Here is a 25,427-nt window from a genome sequence, read left to right on the forward strand (position 1 = left end):
AATTCTGTTCAGGATCAGCTTGAAATATATAACACAGAAATTTAGAAAGATCTACATTGGAAAAATTATTTACTTGATTAGTTTTGGAGACTGAGCTACCTTGTAAGAAATTTGTAAGGAAACTGTTTAGTAAAGCAATTCCAGCAGTTGCACAAGGGAAAATTTTAGAGAACAAAAGTTGTTTTTTTTTTTTCCTAAATAAATGCCTTCCACTCCCCACATCCAATTTGAAATTATTGCTTCCCTATAAGTAGCGTGTTTAACATAAGAAATAAAATCAGTAGTTGTAAAGGACATGGGAAAAGCACAATGCAGGATTCCAGAATCATTAAACATGGCAAAAACAAACAAACAAAAAAAAAAAAACCACCAGGGAAAGCTAAAGTACAGATTTTTGATCAATAATATTTCAGGAGAAGTTAAAATACAAGAAGCCAAAAGAAAAAAATTGCACCATAAGCAAAAAAACTGACAGCCAAGTCACAAACCATGATCTTCCTGATAGATGGGAAAACATGGGTAAAGTATTGTAAAAAAGTAATCAGAAAATTTTAATAATAAGCTAAACACTTAAAGGAAACAGAGTAGAAGGAAAATTTGATAATAACTCAAATGAGAACCTTGGTAGCTGAAATAAGTGAATTTTTGTACGTGCCAGAGCGGGTTCTATTAACTTTGATCCAAATGTTCAGTAATAAAGTCAGATATGATTTTTGTTGCACTTCAATGGTAGACTGGAGCAGGACACCCACAACGAAGTTTCAGCAAGACAGCTGGTGGTGCAAAGCTGAGCAAATGAGAAAAGCCTGAGTGGGAGTCAGGAGATTGGAACTAATAGCTGAATAAATTAGATGTCCAATACCTTCATCTATTGAAATGATTTCATCATGAAATAAATGCATATCCTGTGTTTATTTCAATGTGAAATATGAAATTCAAATCTGCTTTTACATATGTATGCAATCAGTTAGTCTTAAATGCAGCTGTATTTATTGTCTGAAAGTCCTGAATTTCACACTTACAGAGTACCCACTTCAAAAACTAGTAGTTATTCACAGAATTTCCAAATACTTGGAAACCTTCTTACATAAACTCTCTCTCAAAACCTGTTTCATTTGAACACACTGAAGTTGTTGACCAATTCCATAGGGAATCTGAAGCTTTTAAAGGAAGACAAATGTGGGGTTTCAAGAGACTCCAGGAGCACACTACAGACACAAACAACTCAGCACTCACAAATAAATGTAAGAAGTTCTAGCCTAAAAGCATTGGCAGAATTTGAAGGCAAAGGTTTGCAATAAAACTTTCTCATTGACTTTAATATCAATATATCACATTTCTTGTCTGTTATATATCTTTTTTTACATTAACAAAATGTCCTTTCTTCATGCAGACCCTGAAATGTAGACATCTGGTTAGTTGCAGATGCTCTGAAGTTTCTGCACACAGATAGATGTTCAAGTCACTCCTTTTCCAGTCCAGGCTTCAATGTCAGCTATCTCAATCCTCTATTTCCCCAAACTCAAAGATGACATTACACGCCTAAACCAAGCAAAGTGCTACCAGTGGTTACTGCAATTAGCTTTTTTGGCTTAAATTTGCAATTTTAATAAAAAAAATAAAAAAGCAACTGTTTGTTACCAGGTAGCCGCAAATAAATGTGTATGCTGGAAAGCAAACCAGCAGCTAACAATGTCCTTAAATCATTGTGGTACTGAGTACACAGGTTGCCCAGAAAAGACTGTCAGGCCTCCATCCTTGAAGATATTCTACACTGGCTAAACTTGCTTTAGGTAACACTTCTTTGAGCAGAAGTTTAGACTACATCATACCCAGAGCGCCTTTGTAACTTCAGAAATTCCTTGATTCAATTTTAAATATACAGGAAGTACTTATCAGGTTCAAAATACAGTAGTAGTCTGTACTTCCTGTGTGCATCTCAGATCAGCTAAATTAATACCAAAGCAAGACAAAAAAAAAGTTTTACAAATATCACTTCTGATTATCATTAGTTAGCCTTTGGTGCCAGGTCTACTATGCTTGAATTTTCATAAATTGATAAAAGTGCTGGTAATGAACACAAACTCCAATTACTTTGCAAATTTAAAAGTAGCATATCAGGATGTAGAAGAAACTGATCAAACAGTCACACCAAGCCTTATTCCCAGGCAGAGCAATAAAGGATATGTATAAGCAATAAATCAAGCTACCACAAATATAAGGTTAAAATAAATTACTTTGAAGTCCTAATATTGCTTTCTATTCCATTTTTATGCTATAGAATTACAGAAAGAATGGTAATCAAGGTGAGAAATAGTCCACAGAGATCTTAACATCCCACAAGAACGAAATAACCCATATATCACGAAGTCAAATTCATGACTCAGGCTTTCAACTATTACAACTGAACACTGACACAGTTGTAAAGTAAATCCACTCCACATCCCTTCCTAAGCTTCATACTGCAGCTATGAAGATTTTTTTTTTCCTTAGTTCTTATAGCAGAAAAGATTAATTATCTATAAATATACTTGCATATGAGTATTGTGGTCAGATTATAAACACAGACAGCGGGTGATTAAGAACAACCAAAATGAGACAAAAGTCACACTGGGGTTTCTCCTCTTTTTATATGAAGAGATGAGAGCACATTTCTAAATATATATGGGCAGAGAACCATTACCTTCCTTTATTTCTTCCACTTTCACCCTGTTTTACTCATAAGCAGCTTTCTGAAATAGCATTAATTTTTTACTGAACTTGTTAAATTATCATTATGGTATACTCTGTAGTACCATGTAGTACATCTGATGTTTCAACATAATAAAGGTAAACTGAATTCTTTGCTCTGTTAGTGAACATCAGTTTGAAAATTACTCACCTCTGTGATATGAGGGTTAGGATTGAATCCACACAGGCTGCAGACTACAGTGTGACACTGGGTGCATGTGTTGTAGTTGGCCTTTTCAGGAGTGTGCAGCAGCAGCTCGGTGGTTGTACAAAGAGGGCAGAAGGTTTTCTTTGGGGCAGACTCGGTGGGTTGACTTGCACCAGCTTGCTTTTGCTGCGGGGGTTTTTCAGGCCCTGGCTGCTGGCCGGGCGGTTTTGTAGGTCCTGCTTGCTGTGCTGGGGCTTTTGTGGGCCCTGTAGTCTGAGAAGGTGGTTTCATAGGCCCTGCCTGGGGCGGCACTTGTTTTGCAAGCCCTGTTTGCTGCAGAGGTGGCTTCCCAGATCCAGGCTGAGGTGGTTGTTTTGCAGGTCCTGTTTGCTGAGCAGATGGCTTTTCAGGTCCAGGTTGCTGAGAAGGCTGTTTTGGAGGCCCTGTCTGCTGGGAAGATGGCTTCACAGGACCTCCTTGCCGTGCAGGCTGTTGCGATGGTTGTTTCGCAGGTCCTGGCTGCTGTGATGATGGTTTTGTGGGAGGTGGTGCTTGGGACGTTGTTTTAGTGCTGTCTGGTTGCTGTGGGGATGGTTTTGTTGGGCCTGATGAAGGTTTTGCAGAAGCTTGTTGCTGAACAGGTTTCGTTGGTTCTGACGGTTGTGGCTGAGTTTTTTGTGGTCCTCTCGGCTGGGGTGGTTGTTTTGCTTGCTCTTGCTTAGCATCTGCTGGTTGGCCGTGGCCTGGTTTCTGAACTTGCTTTGGTTCCCCAGGCTGCTGCTGCTGAGGCACTGGCTTGGAAGACTCAGTTTGTTGGACAGTAGGTCTGACAGGTCCTTGTTGACTAGCTGGCTTTGGAGACTGTGGTTGAGTTGGATGTTTCGCAGGGCTCCTCTGCTCCTCATGTTTCCCTTGCTCTTTTGGGGCAACTTTTTGTTTCCTACCGGCTTCTTCATGAGTTGTATCTGAATCTGATATCAAATCAAAAGGATTGAATTTGTTCACAACAGAAGTGACTGCACTGAACGGATTGGCTTCTGAGAGAAAACTGGGCATCATACTTGGCTTCTGATCTTCTTTAAAATCAGTCCTGGACTTTGATTCTCGTAGACTAAGAGTAGAAGGGCTCCGTCCAGGTGCCCGTTGTTCTGTCTTCAGCACATCTACTGTTCTGCTTTTACTCAATCCTGGTAGTCCTGGATCTGGAGGCTTACCTGGTTGTCTGGGATGGCGGCTTGTATCAAGTTCAGGATGTCTGCAGAGAGAAAATGTAATAAAATTAAAATAATGCATAATACTAGAAAAAATAATTAAGATATATAGCAGTAATCCTGGAAGTGCACTGGTAGTGCTGTGAAGTTTCTCAGTGCTTAAGCATTTTCAAGGCCAAGGTTTATAACAAAGTACATGTGAAAAGTATTTAAATAATCATTCTTTAAAGGCTTATACAAGTATTCAGTCATAGATTTGTTTTATTCTTTAGAAAATAATCTAATACAACAACATTTAACCAGATACCTTTTTTTTCGGAATTCTGAAGAGATCAAAGCTAGAACTTCCTTTTATACCTATATCCAAATTATTAACTCTCCACTCTACTCCTCGGGATATAAAAACAGGGAGACAGAACACTAAAAGAAACAGAAGTGTCAAAATTAACAGATCAAACAGCCGTACAAAAAACCCCAAAAATAATGCACAGTGCCAAATGCTTATGCACTTGTGTTCTGGATACTTGGACAAAAACTGGATATATTTACAATTCAATATGCAGCAGGGATTAAAACTCCTAAAATTCATGTATGTTAAAGAGTATATAAATCTTCAGGGTATATTTTACTTCATAAAGTATTTATTTTGCACCCATCCACTCACAAATCAGACCAATTCTCCCTCAAATAAAACAGATTTCAGTTCACAGTTAGCCCTGAACCTTTTTCTTCTTCTTTCTAAATAACTACCGTACTCCTTCTCAGCATCATCTCAACAATTCATACTGACCAATATTAAAAAAAAAAAAAAAAAAGCCCTGCCACATTATTATAGAGAATTGGGAAAAAAATCCATGCAACTGTATTTTGCTATATATTCATACAGGAGAAAATGAAATTAAGAATGTAGAACCCAAATCAAGACCATGGCTTCATATGTGGCATTGTATTTTACTTGTTGCTATACTTGGCTGCAGCAGGGGAAATGATATTTTATTTGCTGTTAATGCTCAGGGATGTATTAGAATAGTCTATTCAGTGCTATCTCTGAGCTTCTGCTGGAAGATACAGTGTTCTCTACAGTGTCACAGAAATGTTGCAAATATAAAACTTTCATTTTGTAAGAACCAGTTGGCTGTGATTTTAGTTTGCCAGACATTACATTTCTTCTTGGGTACTCACAAGCTAAGTAAACAATCACTTATTAGATCTACCTGCATTCCTTGACTAATAAATAGACAAATAAATGCACAATTTAAAGAGTTTTTTTCAGAAGTCTGCAGAACCATCTACAGTAGTCACATTAAAAACTGTATTTTACATCACTAATATGTCACTGTGAGTTTAGCAGTACTTCTGATTAGCATTTAGTTTCCATTCCATGGCTAGCAATGGCAATACAAAAGGACAAAGCTAAGTGGCAGACATTTCTGTGTGTGCAATTCTCATAACACAGGATTTCTTGTAATCTTGTAACTGACTTTTTTGTTAATTAAAAATTTCCTCAAGTAATACTTGTTAAGGACAAACTATTTCCAGCCTTCCACAATTCCATTTATCCTTTCCCATTCTTCTGTATATATTGACCGCAATATTTGGAAGTCTATGACCTTAATGTGTAACCCACTGAAGTGAGTAGGTGTTTTTCCAATGGCATCAGTGAACATTGGTTAATTCATAAAGAGGATAGTTCAGAAAAGCCCAATGATAATCTAATTCTTTCAAATATTATCTTTCAAAAGTATTTTTGCTTATTAAAAGAACAATTTTATACTCTTATTAGCAACTAGGTAGGTATACCTGCAGTTCTGTTTCTGGTTATTTAGATAAGTGCTCTAGGTTTATCTGAAGAGGCACTGCTTCCCATATGAAGACATTTCAACTAGTCTATTAGCAGCAGCCTGGTATACTTCCAGCATTCATGTTTGCAAATGTTCAAACTCTTGGAAGGATTCATTCAACAATGATAAGAGTGGAAGGGAAGGAACAGAAGAAAAAATCAACAGTGCCATTGAAAGTCAGGTCCAGAAACAGCATATCATGTCCATGCCCAAACCTTACAATGTGAAGGTAGAATAGAAGGGGGGAGGGGGGAACCCCAAACAAAAACCCAAGAGAAAAAACCCAACCATTTTCAAAAATTTAACTAGGAAATTAGCAAGAAAAATAACCATGGATTGGAAAATTCTACTCCAGCTTGCATTTTTATCAAATAATGTGTTCCATAAATTTCCACTTGATCAGATATCAGGCTCTGAAATTAGATTAAAACCCATGAATCTAGGAAATAAACTCAGGTGATTCTCTTCAAGGCTATTGGTATATTCTGAAGACCTGACTTGTCTTGCCTTTGTTCATAACAATGTTTCTAAGCAATGGAGACAGAGCGTGGTTAACTAGTGAAAGAGAAAGCCTTGAAAAGACAAGCTTCTTGAGAAATGTTACTTCTGTCAAAAGCCAGGATTTGCTCCACTTAGTTTGAGGTACCTGACAGCTGAAGTCTTCTTTTCTACAACCATTTTAGAACCAACTGCAGACTGATAGTGAAAAATCTTAATTGAACTGGAGAATCAGAATCGTCAAACTAAATCTTGTATTTATTTGACAAGAATTTTCTAACTTTCAAATCTTTTAAATCATGAAAAACTGGCAGTTGTTTTAAAGACCTCAAACCAGACCTAACATACAAAATAACTTAGTTCTTCCTCACATAATGCTTTTCTTTTTGTTGCTGTGTTTCCTCTCACTTTGGTCTTGATTCATGGAACTCATCTCTAATCATTTACATATTACAGCCAAATCAAAGCTTGCTTTGGAGTAAGCAGAGATTTAGCAAAAAGACTATTGGTCTAGTTCTTCAATTCCATTAACTATAAACACCTGTTAAGAAGGCATGCCTTTTCCCCATTCATCAGTATTAATAGTTTCCAAGACAAATGCAGTAGCAATGCAACTCAAAGGCAGATAGATCTTTTCATATCTACAGACAAGACATGAAATGATAGATAGAAAAAGATATGTATGATGAGCCTATGCATACTCCAGTGGCTAACTTTTTAAAAATATATATATTTCCTCTGGAAAATACACCGTAAGTATACTTCAGAAGTGCAACACTCAGCAAGACTTCTTAGCATTTCTTATAAAAATGCAGAAAAAAAAATTATTGATATCTATGGTGACCAACTTATTGAACTGGGAAAAAAAAAAACAAACAAAAAACCCAAGCAGCTGCCTTAGATGGTGATATATTCAGTTGGCCATCTAATCCTTTCAGATATAGAATAATTCCTCAGGAAGTGAATGTTAGCAGAATTACATAGTCATTTGATGAAGCTAGATCAAATGGAACTTGCTTACAAATTGACTGTGTTTGTTTCAGATAAATTTCCCAACCATGAATTTTCTGAAAACAAGTAATTGAAATAGGATAGAAAGATTTCCATAGATCCAAAATATCTCACTGGAACCTTAAGAATGAGACTTTCAATTAAAAAAAAATAAAAAAATAGTAGGGACATATTAATTTGACAGTTCACTTTAGGTGCTCTAGATCTAAATGCTTATATTAAAATCACAAGACTTAAAAGCTCAAAGCCTACAGAAGCTCTAGAATGTACAGAATTCATTTTAAGGTGGTAAAGTGATGCAACTATGGTACCTGACACATATATTACTTCCTATTATACGTCTGTATTTGCAAAAATTGCTACCTCAGGATACCATCAAAAGTAAGGAATTTTTACACTTTAGCGTTATTTTGGGAGCAGGAATGAGAGCACTTAGAATAGGAAATAATTATTAAACTCTAATGGAAATCACACAGGAAAAATCAATTTAATATGTTAAAAATAATACAATAAGGACACTGCAAACTGCAACACTGACTGAAAGACAGAATTCCTCTTTTGACCACACTGTCGCTTAAAATCTGGACTGAAAAGAAAAAAAAATAAAAAATTAGTTCCAGTTTTAGAAGGGTTTTGTTTGGATCAGGTTCTTAATAATTACTGCTAACATTCTTGGTAGCTCTCAACAGCAAAGGAAACAAACAGCAAGAGGAGCAAATAAAGGCACAAACCAAGAGACAAGTAGTAACTTCATTACAGTGGGACAGGCACGAAGATACTATGATGGGAACTGCTAAAATAGTCAAAGCTGACATTCTGACGCAAGGTAGAAGGCTGCAATTCACAAATTTAGAGTCCCTTTACTTTAAATAGAGGGTGGGAGTATGATATGCTAACAAGATCAAAGTAACTTCTGATATAAATATGTTTGTAGGAAAGCAGCCATTTATAAATGCAGAGACAGTCAAATTGCAATGAGTTCAGCCTATTCCAAAGACTTCCAAGAACATATATCTTTATTTTTTCATGCTGATGTTCCAGTAAAAAGTAAGTTTCAAAGTATTTGTAGATGGTTATATGAAAGGGAATTTTGAGCTTAGTTTCATGGAACTAAAGAATATTTCTTTTCCTCATTAATACTATAGAAACAGTGCAGAGACCTGAATTGAAGGCAAAATTTTATTTTACACACTGTGCATAATGCCTGATCAGTAATTAAGCAAGACATGAAACAGGAAGATTTGACTTCCAATTTTAAAAAATGGAGACCATTAACTCAGGTATAATCTCAGTGACTCCAGTAATTTGCCCAATAATTAATTTAGTCCCACCCTCCTTGCCTCTCTTCTAGAATTCACTTATATAAACTTGATATTATATAAACTGAATATGCTTTTATGTGGGGTGAGGTCAATGCACCGTGAAACTGTCGAGGAGGCTCCTTTCAGCTTCCTCCTTCAAGACAAGCAACACACCCAGCCCCGGAGTCGGAGAGCAACAGAGGCGACGGCCCGGGGCGGAAGGGGGTTCAGGACCGAGGACAGCGACACGCGGCCGGAGGAGGGCTCAGCACCACGGACAGTGACAGCCCCGAGGAGCCGGCCGGGGAGCGGGGCACGTTGCACGTCGGGCTGAGAACTCGCTGAGGGGCAGGGAAAGAACGGGGAAGGAAATTACCCCAGCCTTCGCAGAAGCACAATGAGGTAAAGTCATGACTCTCCAGAACACTGAATAGCGTGGCAATCAATTTAATCTATCATTTGACCTCTCCCGTTCCAACTAATAAAGGCAAAAAAAAAAAAAAAAACCAAAAAGAAAAAAGGGAAGAAAAATAAGGGTGAAAATATAGACTGAAACAGACCTCCTAAAACCATCACTATTTAATAAAGCCAAATGAGAGTTGTAGAGGTTCAGAATTGGCAGAGTAACAGCCAGCAAATGTATTATGCACAAAAGCTTTGGAAGATTCAACAAGATGCTCTCTCCAGACGCTTGCAGAACGCATCCGCCCCGGGGAGAGCTTCCCTGGCTACTACCGGAGCTGTGGGGTATCCAGCCCCGTGAAGCACACACCCGCACACAGAAAACCAGAACGGTGTCTGCACATCTCTCCCCGCCCCGACACAGAAACTGCCCGTGCTCCAGATCAGTGCAAGGGAGGAAAGGAGGGCACAGCCCACGGAAACGGGGACCGCCGTTCTTGCCGGAGGCCGCCGTGCTGAGAGAAGCCAGAGGGTGCAGGCTCCGTCCGGGTGCCCGCGCCCGTGCAGCCACCCCTTCCCTCCCTCTGCCAGCAAAATGGAACGCCGGCTCCGGGTGCAGCGGGCCCAGATCGTATTGTGACTCGCCCCCCGCCCCACCGCGAGGAGACGGAGAAGGGGGAAGGGAGGAGCGGGAGAAGGGAGATTTTTTCCGTGCATGCCTTTGCATGGGAGGCGGCTCCGCGCCGGCGAGGTTCCCTCTGGGCAGCCCCTGCGCCCTTGACATGACAGCGGCGATCTGCCTCCTCTCCTCCTCGCTCAGCTTGCTCAGGTCCGCCTCCACCCCGGCCGGGACCAGGCTCTGCAAGGGGGGCGCGGGGCCGCCGCCATCCCCGGCTGCCGCCGCCCCTTCGGGGAAGGCGCCCAGCCCTTCGCCTCCTTCCAGGCTCGCCTCGTTGCCCATGGCCGCCGCGGCTCGCCGCCTCTCCCGTCGGGCGCAGACCGGGCTGGGGGGCGGCTCGCAGCCCCGCTCCCCCGCGGGCGCTCAGGGCTCGGCGGCCGCCACCACGGCCCCGCGCGGCGGCAGCGGCGGGGCCGGGGTGGGGGGCGCCGGGTGGCGCCCCGGGTGGCGGGGGAGTGCGGCGGTGCCGCCCGCCGCGCTCCGCCGCCCCGCGCAGCGCAGCGCATGCTCCGGGCGGGCGGCTCCCCCCGCGCTCTTGGCCCGCCCCGCGCCACGGCCTTTAAAGGCACCGCCGCCCCCGCCCCGCGCACCCGCCGCATCTCCAGGGACCGAATGGGGACCCGCAGCCGGCCCTGCGGGTGCTGCCTTCCGCTCTCCTTCCCTCTGCGGCCAAGGACGTGCTTGCGAGCAGTTAAAGCTTGGAGAAGCCTCGCTCGCTTAAAGCAGGAGTGGAAGACGCGTCTGGTGGATACCCCTCGCCCAAGCAATCCCTTCAGAGTCAGTGAGGTCGGATTTCTCTGTGCCCTGAACAGCAGTTCTGAACGTTCCCGTGGATGGAGATTTTGCAGGTTCTCTGGGTCTGTTTCAGTACTGGACTACCATCGTGATGACTGTCTCCAGCATATCAGTGTCATTCCAGGACCGGTCAGCCCCAAACTGGACCCTGTACTCCTAATGCAGTTTCACAACTGCTGAATATATTGAGAAGAATCATCTTCTCCCACCTTCTGGCCACACTTGAGGTAGCAGAGGTCCGTCTTCATCACAACCACCTTCTGCTGGAATATGTTTCACCTGGATGTTTGCAGCAAAGCTGCTTTTGGGACAGCCTATCCTGGTGCATGGAGTTACTCCTTCCCAGACAGACTCTCACTTGCCATTCTTCAATTTCAAGATGATCCTGCCAGTCCATCCTCCCACCTGGATGTAACAGAGTGGCCCTGCTCTTTAGTGTATCTACTTTTCTCCAAGCTGAGATTTGCAGAGGGTGCATTCTATGCCTTGCTCGCATCAGTAGCAGAGACGTTGCACACCAATAGTCAGAAAGATACAAATAGTAACACACCAGCAGTTGGATGTGGTGCAAATAACCCCAGCTGGTTTGAGCCCTCTATTCAGTCTATTTTTCATCCACTGTACAGGTCTCCCTAATTTGACTATGAGGATGTTATAGTTGATCATTCTGAAGCCTGATGGAGTGATTTGCCTGGGGTTAAACACATGCAGTCTGTTTTTAATAACCTTCCTGTCTTTTGTCTGCTTGGATGGGGCTTCTAAGAGCACTTGCTCTGTAACTTTCCCAGGAAGGGAAATATTTGTCGAACTGGCCATATTTGTCAAACTGCCTGGTAGTTCTCTTCTGCATCTCCTTTTTGAAGATGGGTACAGTGTTTGCTTTTTTGCTGGTCACTAGGAAACTTTCCCAGTGACTTTCTGAAGATGACTGACTTTGCAGTAGCATCATCTCCCTCATCACTTTTTGATCCATCCTATTTAGTGCCATAAAATTCTGCATATGCATCTGGTTTAAGTACTCTCTACTACAGCTACATCTCTGTCTCTCTGCTACAGCTCATGCTTTCACTCAGAGACCTGGGAGACTACAGGACAAACCCAATCCTTAAAAGCCACTAAGCGCTTTGGCCTTTCTAAGTCTTTGCCACTAGTTTTCCTGCCTCATTGATCAGAGCCAAGTTTTTACCAAATCCTTCCAAACATCTTACTAAATTGTGGCGACATTTTCCACATTCAAATGTGTTAAGCAGCTAGATCTTCATAAATATAATTTGTTTTAGTAAGGAGGATGTGCCAGCATTTGGTACTCTTGCTTGTTTCCTTTATCTCCATTAATCTTTTGCTTCAGACACAGCTGTATGCAGATGAGCTCCCAAAATGACCTACATAAGGATGCTGTACAAATATTTATAGTGTTCTTGTAGTGTAGCAATCAGGGATCATTTTTCCAGCACTGGTTCACAGGAAGTGATGAAACTAGTAGCAGTTGGGGGCTTTCTACTTTTCTCTTGAGTAGCTCCAAGTTACCCATCAAAAGAGCAGCTCAGCAGAGAACATGATAAAACACAGAGGGAAAACTGTCTTAGTGGAGCAGCATGTTAAGTGGTTGCCTCTTCACATGGTGTTCTAAAATATCAGGTATTTCTGTCCTTCAGCTGGGTAGTCTGAAAGTTTATAATGTTCCTAAATGAAAGTTTTCTAAACAAGCAACCTCCTTATACTTCTTTATTCAAAGCCAAATAAGTGACTAGTTCTTCTGACTCAGAACGAGAAATTGTCTTATGTTTAAAATCAGATGGCATATGTTGAGTGTAGATGCAGACTAAACAAGCAAGATCAAAACACAAGAAATTCACTCAGTTAGAAGTGGGGGAACAAGAGTTCTGCTGATGCTTATTGTTTAAAACTATATACACTGTTTCTATTTAACTGTTAACCTGTCCTGAGTTAAAAAAATAGGAGGAAGAGACATTAAGGAAGTAAGATGAGCTCAAAAAGAGGCAAAGGATGAGAAATGACCTTCTGTGGGAAGTTCATTATTGGCTTCACTGGAGCCAAGGATTTTACCTTAAAAATTATTATGATTTCAAATATCTTAGGGATTTTTGTGGAAACTCTCTTTTCACAGTTCTGTGACATTTACCTTTTCTTATGAAACAGAATGAAATCAATAGTTACGTGTTCTAGAAGTCCTGCTGCAGACCTCTTTTCCCTACATCCTATAATTTCCACATCTTTCTCCCTATGTACTTTATGTTCTGTCCAAAAAGTGACAAGAATGCTCTCATTTTGGTGTTACCAATGAAACTCATAAACCAATGAAACTCACAAACTAATGAGTCATAAGATTCTGTTGTAGCAAGGAAAGAAAAATTATCAAATTAATCAGCCCATTTCTCATAAATTGTATTATTTAACTTGCAAGAACCAGCTCAATGGTGCCAGGATAAAAACCCTTATAAAAAAAATTTGCTTAATGTCTAGCACAGAAAAATATGATTAAAACCCTTTCAGAGATAAAACAGTCTTTTTTTAAAGTGCATGCAAATTAGAGTTCTTTCTGCAAATTTAGAGGCAGAGATGCAGAAACAAGTTGCCTTTTCTTTGATAATAGGTAATATAAAAAGGATAATCATGAATAGCAGCAAATCAAGCTACTCTTTGAGGACCTGTTCAGTTTTTGTTAAATCTTCATTGTATCTGTTTGAATCCAAAATAGACCAGCAGAATCACAACATTTATATGTTGAGACCATATGTGGCATTTTTATCCCAGCAAAAGAAGGCACCATATATTTGAAGTGATGTAACTTGGTTCACATTAAACACTATGTTTTATGAGTAATGCAGTACTTTCATCAGAGCCTGACCAGTTTGGTATGCAAACTAGATGCATCAGATCTCCAAGGGAGCCAGTCCAAGTTAGAGCTGAGTTTGCAGAAGCAGCACAAGGACATCAGTTCATCTTTTGCCAGTGCTGAATCCTATCTGGGGCAAGGGAATCTCAGTTAAGAGTGTATCTGCAGCACTAAAATGAGTCCTTGAAGTTAATTTACTGATTAACAACATTGAAGACATCAAATTTTCTCATCAGCAGGCCAGTTAGTATAGATGTGCTCTTTACATTTTCATTGAGAAAAAGCCATTTAGCGCATAGAAGTTGGAGAAGTGATGCTAAGATCATCAGAAGAAAGGAAGAGGTCAGTAACACCTCGGCATGAACTAGCAAAACAGGAGAAACTTTTATTTCTTAATAATATGCCTGGCTCTGTGCCCAGACAAAAGTGAAGAGAGTAGAGTTGTGTTAATTTTTAGTGATTACCAGAGACTGTACTGATCAGTAGCACAAAAGAAGAGAGAAGAAGCTAGAAGAGAGACTAGAATTTGCATAAACATGTTTATAAAACTCTACACATTAATAATTTTATATTCTAACTTGTACAAATACTTAATTAGATGTTGCAGTGCCCCTATCACATTTATCTACCTCATTTCAGAAACACAGAGACTGTGGAGTTTAAAAGAGATGCATCCAGCAGTTAAGTCCATCTGCTATACAGGATGAGCAATGCCTTGTAATGATAGCTCTCACCAACAACGCTTGTCTCACAAGCTCTGATTCTGTGTCAAAACTGCACATCTACACACCAACAAAATTTTGGCTAAATACTGCACAGCAAATGTTCATCAAGATCATGACTACTCTTCAGTCTCACCTGAATTACCTGTCACCAAAACAACTAGTAAATTATGATAACAAGGTACCTTGAAAATCATTGTGTGTTTTTGCTCTTTTACTCAAAAATATATATAACTCTGCATGGAATTCTCTATTCCATTACTTCGTAAATGCAGGTTGAGAAACTAGTAGAATAGTGATCTACCCTGTTTCAAAAATCCTTCAAAACTCACCTATTTAAGGGAAAACAACCCACCTAACCCAAAACTGAATAAAGCATAAAAACTCCCATGTATTTTAAAACATCCTGGCCAGAATTATTTGCAGTATTCCAGAGTACCCGAATGTATGGGGTTTGGGATACCATGCATAACAGCATTAATGCTATATAGCATCCCTTTTAAGATTAAATAAATCACTTCTGAGAAGCCTCTGCAGATATTTAACCTCATTATCATCAGTCTAAGTGAAACAGGATTAGTACATGCATTTTACCCTACTGAATAGCCAGTGCATGGACACCTGGATAAGTTTTCCCAGCAATATCACAACTACATTTCCTTACTTCAACAAAACAAGGTCTGGCAACTGAGTACAGCACAGGAATGCTGATATGCTCACAATATGAGCATAGTATAGATTAGTCACAATTTTAAACATATATTCAATTAGTATTTCTACTACACAAATAGTGATTTGCATCTTAAAGTGAAGAAAGGGAAATATAGCCACTAATCTCAAAGGCTGTGTCCTAAAAAAGAGGCAACAGCAATATTGTTGTTCTGTCTTGTTCTCTTATTTTTTTCTTTAATATGGGGTTATTCATTTGCAGCAGTTGAGTCCAACTAATAGTGGTACAGATTCCACCACAAAAAGTTCCATCTTTAATTGCTTATATGGTGAAAGAGTCATATGTGTAATTATTAAAATTCAAGAGCAAACCCAAGGAAGAACTTAGAGAAAGATTTGAGCTGTCATTAGCAGCAAGTTCTGATAAATCACATTAAAATAAAGAATTGGCTTTGCACCAGAGAGCATAACAGTGAGACCCTCAGGATCTTCCTCTTAGGATTTTAATTGTTAATATAAGAGTGTTGAAAGTTCTAATTCCCTAACAGTTATCTCTTTAATGCCGAGAGCACAGTAGGAAAAACTTCACAGCCTAAACACAGGAAAGTCCTGCTAGTGAAGTACATATTTAGATTATATGTTCAGGTCCTGCCTATGCCACAGAGATCAGGTTCATTTTAAATATAATATTGCATAATTTTTCCTTTTAAATGAATCCAGGAGAGTGAGGGGTTTGGTGGGGCTAGAGGGGAGTGGATATTATGATTCATTAGGGCTATAAACTCTTTTGTATTACGTGGATTTTAACTAAAACCCCTAAATATTGGCAAAGGTTACCACTTCCAAGGATAAGAGATTAAAGTTAAGCATTTGTGTCCTCCTGTAGGAGCTCACAAATAGAATGATAACAAGAATGCAGAGTGCATTGTTCCAGTGGGTACTGCGCATTGCTTACCACATATTGAGTGTCATGTTGTAGACCATGTCAAATACACTAACTAGGTCTTCTGGCATAAGCTACTGTTTCTGTGATGGAATTAAAGAGAAAAATGTAAAGAAAAAGATCTTTGATCTACAGTCCTTAGAATGGGCTCTGAATACTGCTCATTTCAGGTAAAGTAAACAACAGTCTTTATCCCAGAAAGTATATCTATTCAGGACTAAGAAAGTTTACTCTTCTCTTCAGATATGTACTTAGAGTACTTTATACTCTTGACACTAGAGATAGCTCCTCTCTCATAATGGCACTAAACCAGTCATCTATCCCAAAGGCCTTGATTTCCATTTTAGTGCAAAACCAATTTTAGAATGGGTAAGAAGTAACGTTTCGAAGTCACCCAGACCAACCAAATTCTCAAAACAAGGCCAACATATATTATGTTGCTCAGAGCAACTTCAAATCAAGTTTAGTATTTCCAAGGACAGAGATTTAACTCTCTCTGGGCAACCTTAAGTCTAATCAGAATTTCTTTTGTTGCAACTTGACTCAATTACCTCTCATCTATTCACTGTGCACCTTGGATGCACAGGCTCTATTTTCTCTGTCTCCTCCCACAAGGAACTTGAAGATGATGATAGAATTCATCATGAGACTTCTCTACATAAAGCTGAACAAACCTTTCTCTCAGCCTCTCCTCAGAGGACAGTTACTCCAATTTCCTAATAGTCTGGGCAACCCTTCACTGGACTTATTCCAGTTTGTCAATCTCTCTCTTATGCAGAGGAACCCAAACCTGGCCACCACACTCCAGATGCAATATTACAAATGCTGAGTACAAAAGAATAATCAGTTCCTTCAATTTCTTGGCTACAATACAGCCCAATATACTGTTGACCATCTAAAGTGAAGGTCTTTGCACAAATCCCTGCAGAATTTCAATGTGTTCATGTCTGCCCATTCCTCCAGTTTGTCTACACCTCCTTGGATGCCAGCCCTACCACACTGACCTCATCTTCCAGTTTGGAATCATGCACAAACTTGAGGGTCCTTCGCCTCCTCCAGATCATTGATAAACTTATTAAACAGGATAAAAGGAATCCAATTGGCCAAAGCATGACCTGCATGTCATCTATACTGAACATCTATACTGGATACTTACATATATATTAACATCTATATTGGATATTTTCATTCGCCACCTTCCTCTTCATTTGTATAGAAATGGTTTACAACATGATTTTTCCAGGAACAAAGGTGAGGTTGATGTTGTTTGTTTATTGGTATATTTTTTGATTCTTTCTGAAGATGTTTGTAGCATTTTGCTTTCCCCAGTCATAAGGGAATGCCCCCAACATCTATAACCTTTCAAGGACACCTATGATCTACCTCATATGACATTAGCTAAATCTCTGAGTACTCACAGATGCATCCCTTATAGTCCTGTGGATCTGTAGATATTGAGATTACTCAGATCACTGACTTTATCATCTTCCACTGTTTGACCTACCTAACACCATCTGTACCTACCCAAGCAAGGTTTCTAAATTCCCCCTTAGCCTGCTCTCACTTCTATAAATGTTCTTTTACACTGGCCCTGAGCCAGGTCCTTGTTTAACCAAGACAGACTACTGATATATATACTAATTTTTGTGAGTACTAGGATGGATCACTGCTTTGTTTCAAGGAGACTGATCTTAAAGATCTACTAACTTTCATGAGCTCCTTTGCCCTTCAATACTGCTTCCCACCAGATTTTACTTCCCAGTTCTCTGACTAAGCTGAAGTCTACATTTTTGAATTTCAGGGTCTGGGTTCCGTTTCTTGCCTTCCTTGGGAATCTTCTCAAGATCTTGAACTCTGCAATTTCATGGTCATAGACCAAGCCTGTTATTGACTGTCACATCCCCAAAGAGCTCTTCAGAGGCCATGAATGTCCAGGAAAACAACACCTCTGCTTGTCCCGCACCTTTGTATCATGAAGTTGTACATGAGAACCTCCACAATATTCTGGGGATGTGTCCTGCTGTACTGCCCTTTGGCAGGTGTCAGGGAAGCTTAAATACCCTATGTGAAGCAGAGTCTGTAATACAAAGATTTTAGTCAACTGTATAAGGAAAGCTGTTTACTTCTTCACTCACATTCAGAGTGTCTGTAACATGCTCTTGCCACAATGTCATGCTTACTGGCCTCTCCTCTGACCCTAACATGTAAGCTCTCAACTACACTGTTGCCCATACTACAAACGAGCTGCTCCTTTACATCAGCAGCAATTCCCTTTATCTTTGTCGTTCTTAAAGACATTTTTTCCATCCATCCATCCCAGCACACCAGGCATACGAAGGACCCCACTAAACCTCAGACATACCTGCCATTACATGAAATGCACATCTTCTTCTGCCCAAGCCTTTCCTCTTCACCAGGAGAATAAAACCTGGACTCCCTTGCTGTTCACCATTGCCCCCAGAGTCTCCTAGTCACTCTCGCTAGCCTCAGACACTTCCCTGGCGGTGTCATTGGTGTCCATGTGGATGAGCGCCCAGGAATGCATGGTATCTCTCTTTCATTTATCATAGTTCTAATACCACACAGGACATCCTTCCTAGTATCTAGCTCCTGAAAATATAAATTGCCATTGGTTATGTGATACTTATCACTGCCATGTGAACTTTCATTAACCTCTTACCACTTCTGTGGCAGTACAGTCCCACATGTCATTATCTCCATTTTAGAAAGAGAGATTATTTTCTTAAACATCTAGTGCCTTTGCAAGGAAAAAAATATTTTTATAATTTGTTGCCTATATGCCAATGTTTTACTATAATGAAAAAAACAATAATGAAACTCAGTATAGTCCAAATCCCCAAGTTTACTATATTCACTACACTTTTCTAACTCTTATAATACCACTTTCTTAATACCATTTCCTTTAGATAATTAGGCACGTTACAGTGGTTTGTATCATCAGTCAATGTAGCAGTCTCTTTTTCTTTAACAAGTTGCTAAATCTAAAAGATGATCCAGAACTTAAGAAACCAAGACTTTCTGTTGTTAAAGAGAATTTTATATACCTGTTGGTCGCCACTAGAAGTTAATCACTTCTAGTGATTAACTGTATACTACAGTGTAGGAAGCTTTCTTATCTATTATATAGGAACAGTGACACCTCTTACACTAACTGTGGTAATTAATTGTTTTAAGAATTTAAAAACTCACATACTTTAGTCATGAGGTGCAAAAATGTATCTCATTATTTCCTGTGATTTGCAACTCACAACTTCATCTGCTTGCTGTGTCTTTACTCAGGGAACAATTGAGTGTTCATATGTGTGTGTACTGGTGACACATGGCTGGCCTCGCTACTAGTTGGACTTCAAACAGGGAACCACAGCAGTTTTATTTCAGGTGGCATGGCAAAAAAACTCCCCTGGGTCCCAAGGTCCACTGCTCTTGACAGCTTTTGCACTCTGTAAATAAGCATTCAGATTTTCAGAGACCTTACCATCATTTTCACACTAAGCAATTGGATTCTAGAGCAGGATTTAAGCAAGTTAAAAGGATGCCAACATTTAAGTACCCAAAAACAAACTCTACAGGTGAGCTGAGTGTTCAGACTCCCATTGCAGTTGGATGAGAGCCAATCCATAAACCATTAAGGGCGAATCAGGTGAATAACAGATGGGATGCAATTGCATAAACATGTTATATGCTACTTAAGACTTCAGCTGCCAGTGCAGAAAGAAAGAGATATTTTATAAGATCTACAATTTATTTTATAAATCCTCAGTCATATCTGCCAGCCCTACCATAAGGCACATTAAATGACATTACATACCTACCTGTGGGCACATAACGTAAGGGAGCAGTGCACACCTCGTAAAGTTAGACAGCTTTGTGGGAAGCCACAGAGCCAGCTTTCTTGAAATTTAGATGTCCCCATGTCTTCATCTCAGTCTGAATCTCAGTTTTAGTGTATACTGGAAAGGTAAAGTTTATAAGCCTTTCCTAAGTGCTCTCTTTCTTTACAGTACAAGCCCCTGGCTGACAAATCCAGTGCAAATAACACCTGCATTTAAGACCAAGAACAGTTTCTAAGCCTCAAAGAAAAGTCTTTGTAACAGCTTGAGGCGTAGAGGAAGAGGAGTATGAGAAATGTTTCAAATGCTGTTTCTGAAAAACGTTCAAGCCTTTTGTAGGCCTGAAGAAATATATTTTTACAGATTTGGTGGAATGTTTGTACGTTCACAGAATGACAATCTGGCTGAGGTTGGAAGGAACTTCTGGACAATCCCATTCGAGTCCTTTACTTATGCAGGGCCACGTACGGCTGATTGCCCTATCTATCTATTCTACAGACAGCTTTTGAATGCATCTGAGGGTGGAGACTCCACTGCAGCTCCCTAAGCCATTAGAATACTGCTGAAAAACTTGCTGGTTTGTAATAATATAGCACTAAAGTTACAAATATGCCTGTGATCTAATGCGGCTACAGTGTTTCCCAAAGCAGCACAACCAACAAAATACAGACACTTTAGAGACTGTAGAACAGCAGCAAGTACACTATCAATGTAAATATCCAGCTCATTTCTCTCATCAGCTTAACAGTTAAATAAAATGTAGTAATTAACTGAAAAAAATAACTCATAAAGAGTTTTAACTTGCTATTATAAACTAATTCAGCTTAAAATAAACCTTATCCATTTGGTCTTGTTTATTTTTTTCTATTTCATCCATTGATTTGGATATCTCAGATTAACTCTCACCAGCTGAAAGAGAATTTCCACTTTAACAGAGTTCATTTCTATAGCACAGATACTTGGAATTGTAGCAGATTTAATGAAGTTTCTTAACAGTTCCTGAAGTCCTTTGGACTAATTCACACAAAGAAATTCTGAGGATATGAAACAGATGAATCTACAATTTCGGCTAAAACAAGCAAATATTCCCTCCCACATAGATCCTCTCCCTTCTTTTATCTCATTTTTCCTCTTCCCCTGCCCTGAAGTATCTTTAAGTCATCATTTTGTCTATCTCTAATTCCCTTAACACCTGTACTACATTTACAAAAATAAAAGTAAAAATAATCAGCTCTATCTCAGAAGGCACACAAAGAGAATCAAAGAGCAGCTGAGCACTCCCCACGGGTTCGGATGGGAGTGATGGGGATGATCTAACTGAGTTCTCAACTTTGCCCATTACCACAGTGTCTTTGATAGTCCTAGGACTCTAGAGAAGAAAAAAAAAAATTATCATTAAAAGAATGGATTTATGCAAAGATTAAGAGGAAATGTGCATCTATAGCTTTATGCTAAATATATAGATGTTCTCTTTTCTCCTTTATATTCTTTCTGTTGACCTAGAAAAGTGACTTTGAAATCTAAGATTCATCCTTGTAAAGTGTAATCTAGGTGCCTTTTAGGCCTTTCACTGGTTTACATTCTGAATTTGCCTGCAGCAAAATGTGGAAGAGGAGTTCTATAAATTCAAATGTTTTCCTCTGTGTTGAAGAGGCAACTCTCTCCTAATATCATTTACAAACCAAAATTTCATAGAAAAATTCTAGTACAGCAATGTTTGCTATTGACTATGCTCCCTGGACCTAAAAATCCTCAAAATAAAATTAAATTAATGAAATCTACGACACAGCAGAAATTTCCACTCCTTGAAGATATCTCCTTTCAGAAACAACTCAAAAGCAGAAAATCAAAGCTCATAAAAGGACAAGTTTTAGTAACTGCCAACAGTCTCAGGTTTTCAAATTATAGCTATTTCTGTATTCTTATCTTACCATAACCTTGACTCAGTTCCTCCCTGAGGACTAGCTCAATTTTTAAATTTTATTTCATTTTTACAAATCTCTTTTCAGTTAAGTCCCTTTCTAACTCCTCACCAGAGGTTCCTGACTCACTTACTTGCCTTTGGTAAATCTATGAAGTGCTGAATTTTTCAGGTGGTAGAAATGCTACCATGAGGATCATACAGATACTGGAGGAATACTACCTTGCCTTATTTGTTGCATTTTTGCCCTAAATTGCCTAGGATATGATTTGAGAAAGTTTTTTATTCTCATAAAAAATAATAATAATAAAAAAAAAATACTTATACACAAAAGCCCAGCTGTTAAAAATCAGTGGATTTGAACAAAACCCAGTAGGCAGAGGCATAAAATTTCCTTTAAAGCATGAAGAGGCTTATATACAACATTATAAAATAAGCATTTCAAATTCCTGCTCAGTTTTAAACTCCTACTGTTGTCACTTGTCTTCTATTGATCTCTATTATAATTCTTATTTTATACCTACATTTAAGATTTTTTTTCTGTAAATAAATTATAAGTAGTATAAAGCTTCGTGCCTTTAACAAACTTTGTGTCAAAACTGTATTTTTGATTCACATCTACTACTTAAAATATTAATAAATGGCAAGTGGAGTATCTCTTCACCAGAAATTTTTAAGACCTAGAAATTTACAGAATTAGTAAATAACTTCAGCAATGAGCCTCACAGTACCTTCCAAAAAGATCAAAATAACTTACTTGAAACTATTTTTAGGACCATTTTTCCTACGTACATGGAAGTTTTGCAATGCAAAACAGTAGCATTTAGCAATATGACTAATTTGATTGTTCCCTTCTCTGTACACTTACACGGAGTATTACACAACAATTAAGACTGCAATAGTTGGATTGAAGTTGCTATTTTTCTTCAGTTTTTACTCCCTTCTCTCATAATTGTTCCTTCTCTCTCCTTTCCATTCCTCAAGTAGACATTTGAAATTCTGTTATTTCACTGTTCATGAGCACCTCTAGGAAACACCACCCTCTCCACAGAGTGGAGTTGCTGTTTGTAGGTTTTATTCATGATATTCTAAAGCTCCTCACAGGACTCCTGATACCACTGATCAAGAACACAGCCAGAAAAGGGTAATCCACACAAAAATCAGAATTTTTAGCATTATCCTAGAAGTTTAGTAAGTGTTTCTAAAATGCTAAGAAAATAAACTAGATTATCTCTCCTGTTGGGACAGGGGGGAAGAATTGTTTAATTAGAACTTCTGATCTACTATTAACCTATTTTATAAAAAATTAATTATTATAAAAGATTATGTTGTATAAGACTACATTTTCCTTTAACATAGTATATGACTGTATGAAAATAAAAATTATTTGTATGGCTTATCTGTTTTTTTATCATGTGGTTTTTATGTATCAATAGAGACTTTTGATATTTTTCAAGGAATAAGCAACTCCTAATAATATTCTCATTTTTGCCACTTAGCTGGAAGTACCTTTATGATTACAATTTACAAAAAAGTTGAGATCAGCAGTACTATCATCCAGGAATTCCACTAAGGAGATATAAAATGTGAGTTAGTTGTTGCTAGTAACTATTAAACCAGTGATGTTCTTTTTGTTTTCCTAAAAAATTATAGCCGATACTTCAATTCAGTATGGAAAATCAGCTCAACATGGAAAATTATAACTAATAAAAGAGGTGCTTACCTTGAACTTCAACTTTCCTTATAATCTTGATTCCTTTTTGTTTGTTTTGGTATCTAGTGGCTCCAGAAAGCAGCAGAATGAGAATTGCCTGTGTCCCTGCAAATGTCCAGAGCACAGAGGTTAGTCTGTGATATATTAGTCCCTCTAATCTCTTCATATCCTCCCTGGCGCAGCTGAGTATTTCGTGTAGCCCTTAATACTGAACACAGACTGCAAAATCAGTGATTCCAACTCATCATAGAGGGAGAGTAATTCAATTCCACATACTGTTTTATAACATAACCATCTTATATAAGGTGTGGCTTATCCAAGATATTTTTATTTAGAAAACCATTACTTTCAGGGCAGGAATGTATCAGTGTTGTACCTTACTTCATTATGCACTTTTTCAAATAGTTTTTTTTTAATTTAGAAAATTGTCAGTAATATAATTAATTAAATTATATGCACCAATGAAGAAAAAGATACAAAGTCTAGACAGTCCTGATTCAAAACCCATTTGCCACGTGCCCTACTCTCACACACACAAACTCAGCTCTGGACAGCAGCCAGTTCATACTTATTTTTCCTGTCTGAGCTGGGGTCTTATAATTGATGACCACCATTCCTCAAGCAAAATAATGTGCAAGGTGGGATTTCTCATTTATTTAGCAACATATTTGTGCAGACTGTTTTTATCAGTGTTGTATTTTTTTTAAAAAAAAGTTTTAATGGCTATACAACTAGTAATATCTGTTTGTTTTCTTCACAATAGCTTCCCCAAATTACTTGCTAATTTCTGCAAATTCTTAAATGTATCAAAGGGATTTCTAATATTCAGAGTCTAATATTTTTTTCCCCTTAATGCTCCGTTAGTAGAATTGAAAAGGGCAAACCCAAAGCACAACTGGAATGAGTTGACCTAGCATGATTTCTGCCAGTAGACCAAAGCAGGTTACATCACACAAGGATTACAGATTAAGATTACTTTGCTGATTCTGTGAATGCCTATGAAGAGCTCAGGTTTTTCTCTTGTAACTTTAACATTTGCGTGGGCTCATTTAGTGTCTCTTCACATGTGTAATTTCATCTGTGCATTTGCTGTCATGTTTTAAGTGGAATGAAAATTAGCATGGCAGCTGTTTATTTGCTTCCACCAGCTGCCCTCATGCACATCTGTAACAGACATGACCTGTTCTAGATGGGTCTTAAGAAGATCCTATAAACAGAAAAACAGACAGTACAGCAGTAAAAGTCCCCAAGATTCAAATGAGGTATCTTCTGTTTCCACTGTGATGCAGAATTGTCCACATGACCAGTCTCTAATCCTTTAGACACAGCTATCCTATTGCTGAAATACCTTTAAAGTCTCATAGTATAAATAGCTTTATACTATGCTTCAATATACCCATATATATGTATACCCGTAGAAAATAAAAGCTTTCACTGCAGACATGTGCAAGTATGTCTTATATATTAATATATGCATTAATATATTAAAAATCCAATTGAAATATTGTGAAAGTTCCTATAAAAATTTGTAGTATTTCCCTGATCTCATAATCACATGGTTGAAGCTTATCTTAGACCACTACAATGTTGGACTTCTACTTTTGGTTTGCTTTAGCTCCTGTAGTGACCTGTGTATTCCATAGTCACATGCAAAATTAATTATGCTACAACGTATGTACACTGGGCAAGGGAAATGTTCTTGCTGTCTGCAAGCAACAGTTCTTCCAAATCATGACACTGCATTTTCATCAATGTCATGTTTTAACACAGTTCAGCAGCTGAGTAATAGTTTGAAGAAAGTTTCTGATAGTCCATAGTTATTCATGCCAGGTAATTGATTAGTTGTCTCCAATGACTGCAGATATCAACTGTGGATTGAAAAGCTGAAACTCCAGGTGACATGTTTTCACCTCAACAGTCTGCTGGCCAGTTTTTGAGGTTTACATTGAAAGTAGTACTTTTGAATTGGTTTTCAGGATCTGCTGATTGCCTGTCGCTGGAGTTTGTGTAAGGGGGTTTATGCGTTTTCCTTGACTCAGGTCTGGATAAATAGTGGAGCTCAGTGTGAGGGAACTGCCACCTTGACACTTTCTGATTCACTGTGGTAGTGATCGAGTCTGTCACACTTCACAAT

General features: G+C 38.8%; 1 protein-coding gene across 8 annotated transcripts in view; it reads right to left on the reverse strand.

The window, feature by feature from the left end:
- Positions 1-23,391, reverse strand: part of PCLO (piccolo presynaptic cytomatrix protein) — a 328,066-nt gene extending 304,675 nt beyond the window's left edge. For all 8 annotated transcript variants that reach the window (XM_088054917.1, XM_088054916.1, XM_088054918.1 and 5 more), the window contains exons 1-2: positions 23,303-23,391; positions 2,882-4,133 (exon numbers count right to left, since the gene is read on the reverse strand). In XM_088054917.1, the coding sequence (XP_087911043.1) occupies positions 2,882-3,937 (1,056 nt within the window). In that variant the 5' untranslated portion in view covers positions 3,938-4,133; positions 23,303-23,391. The remainder of the gene's footprint in view (positions 1-2,881; positions 4,134-23,302) is intronic.
- Between the last annotated feature and the right edge of the window lie 2,036 nt (positions 23,392-25,427).

Source organism: Pseudopodoces humilis, chromosome 5 (assembly GCF_049639895.1).
Source record: "Pseudopodoces humilis isolate 2021_Gansu_Grassland_sample_001 chromosome 5, ASM4963989v1, whole genome shotgun sequence".
NCBI lineage: Eukaryota > Metazoa > Chordata > Aves > Passeriformes > Paridae > Pseudopodoces > Pseudopodoces humilis.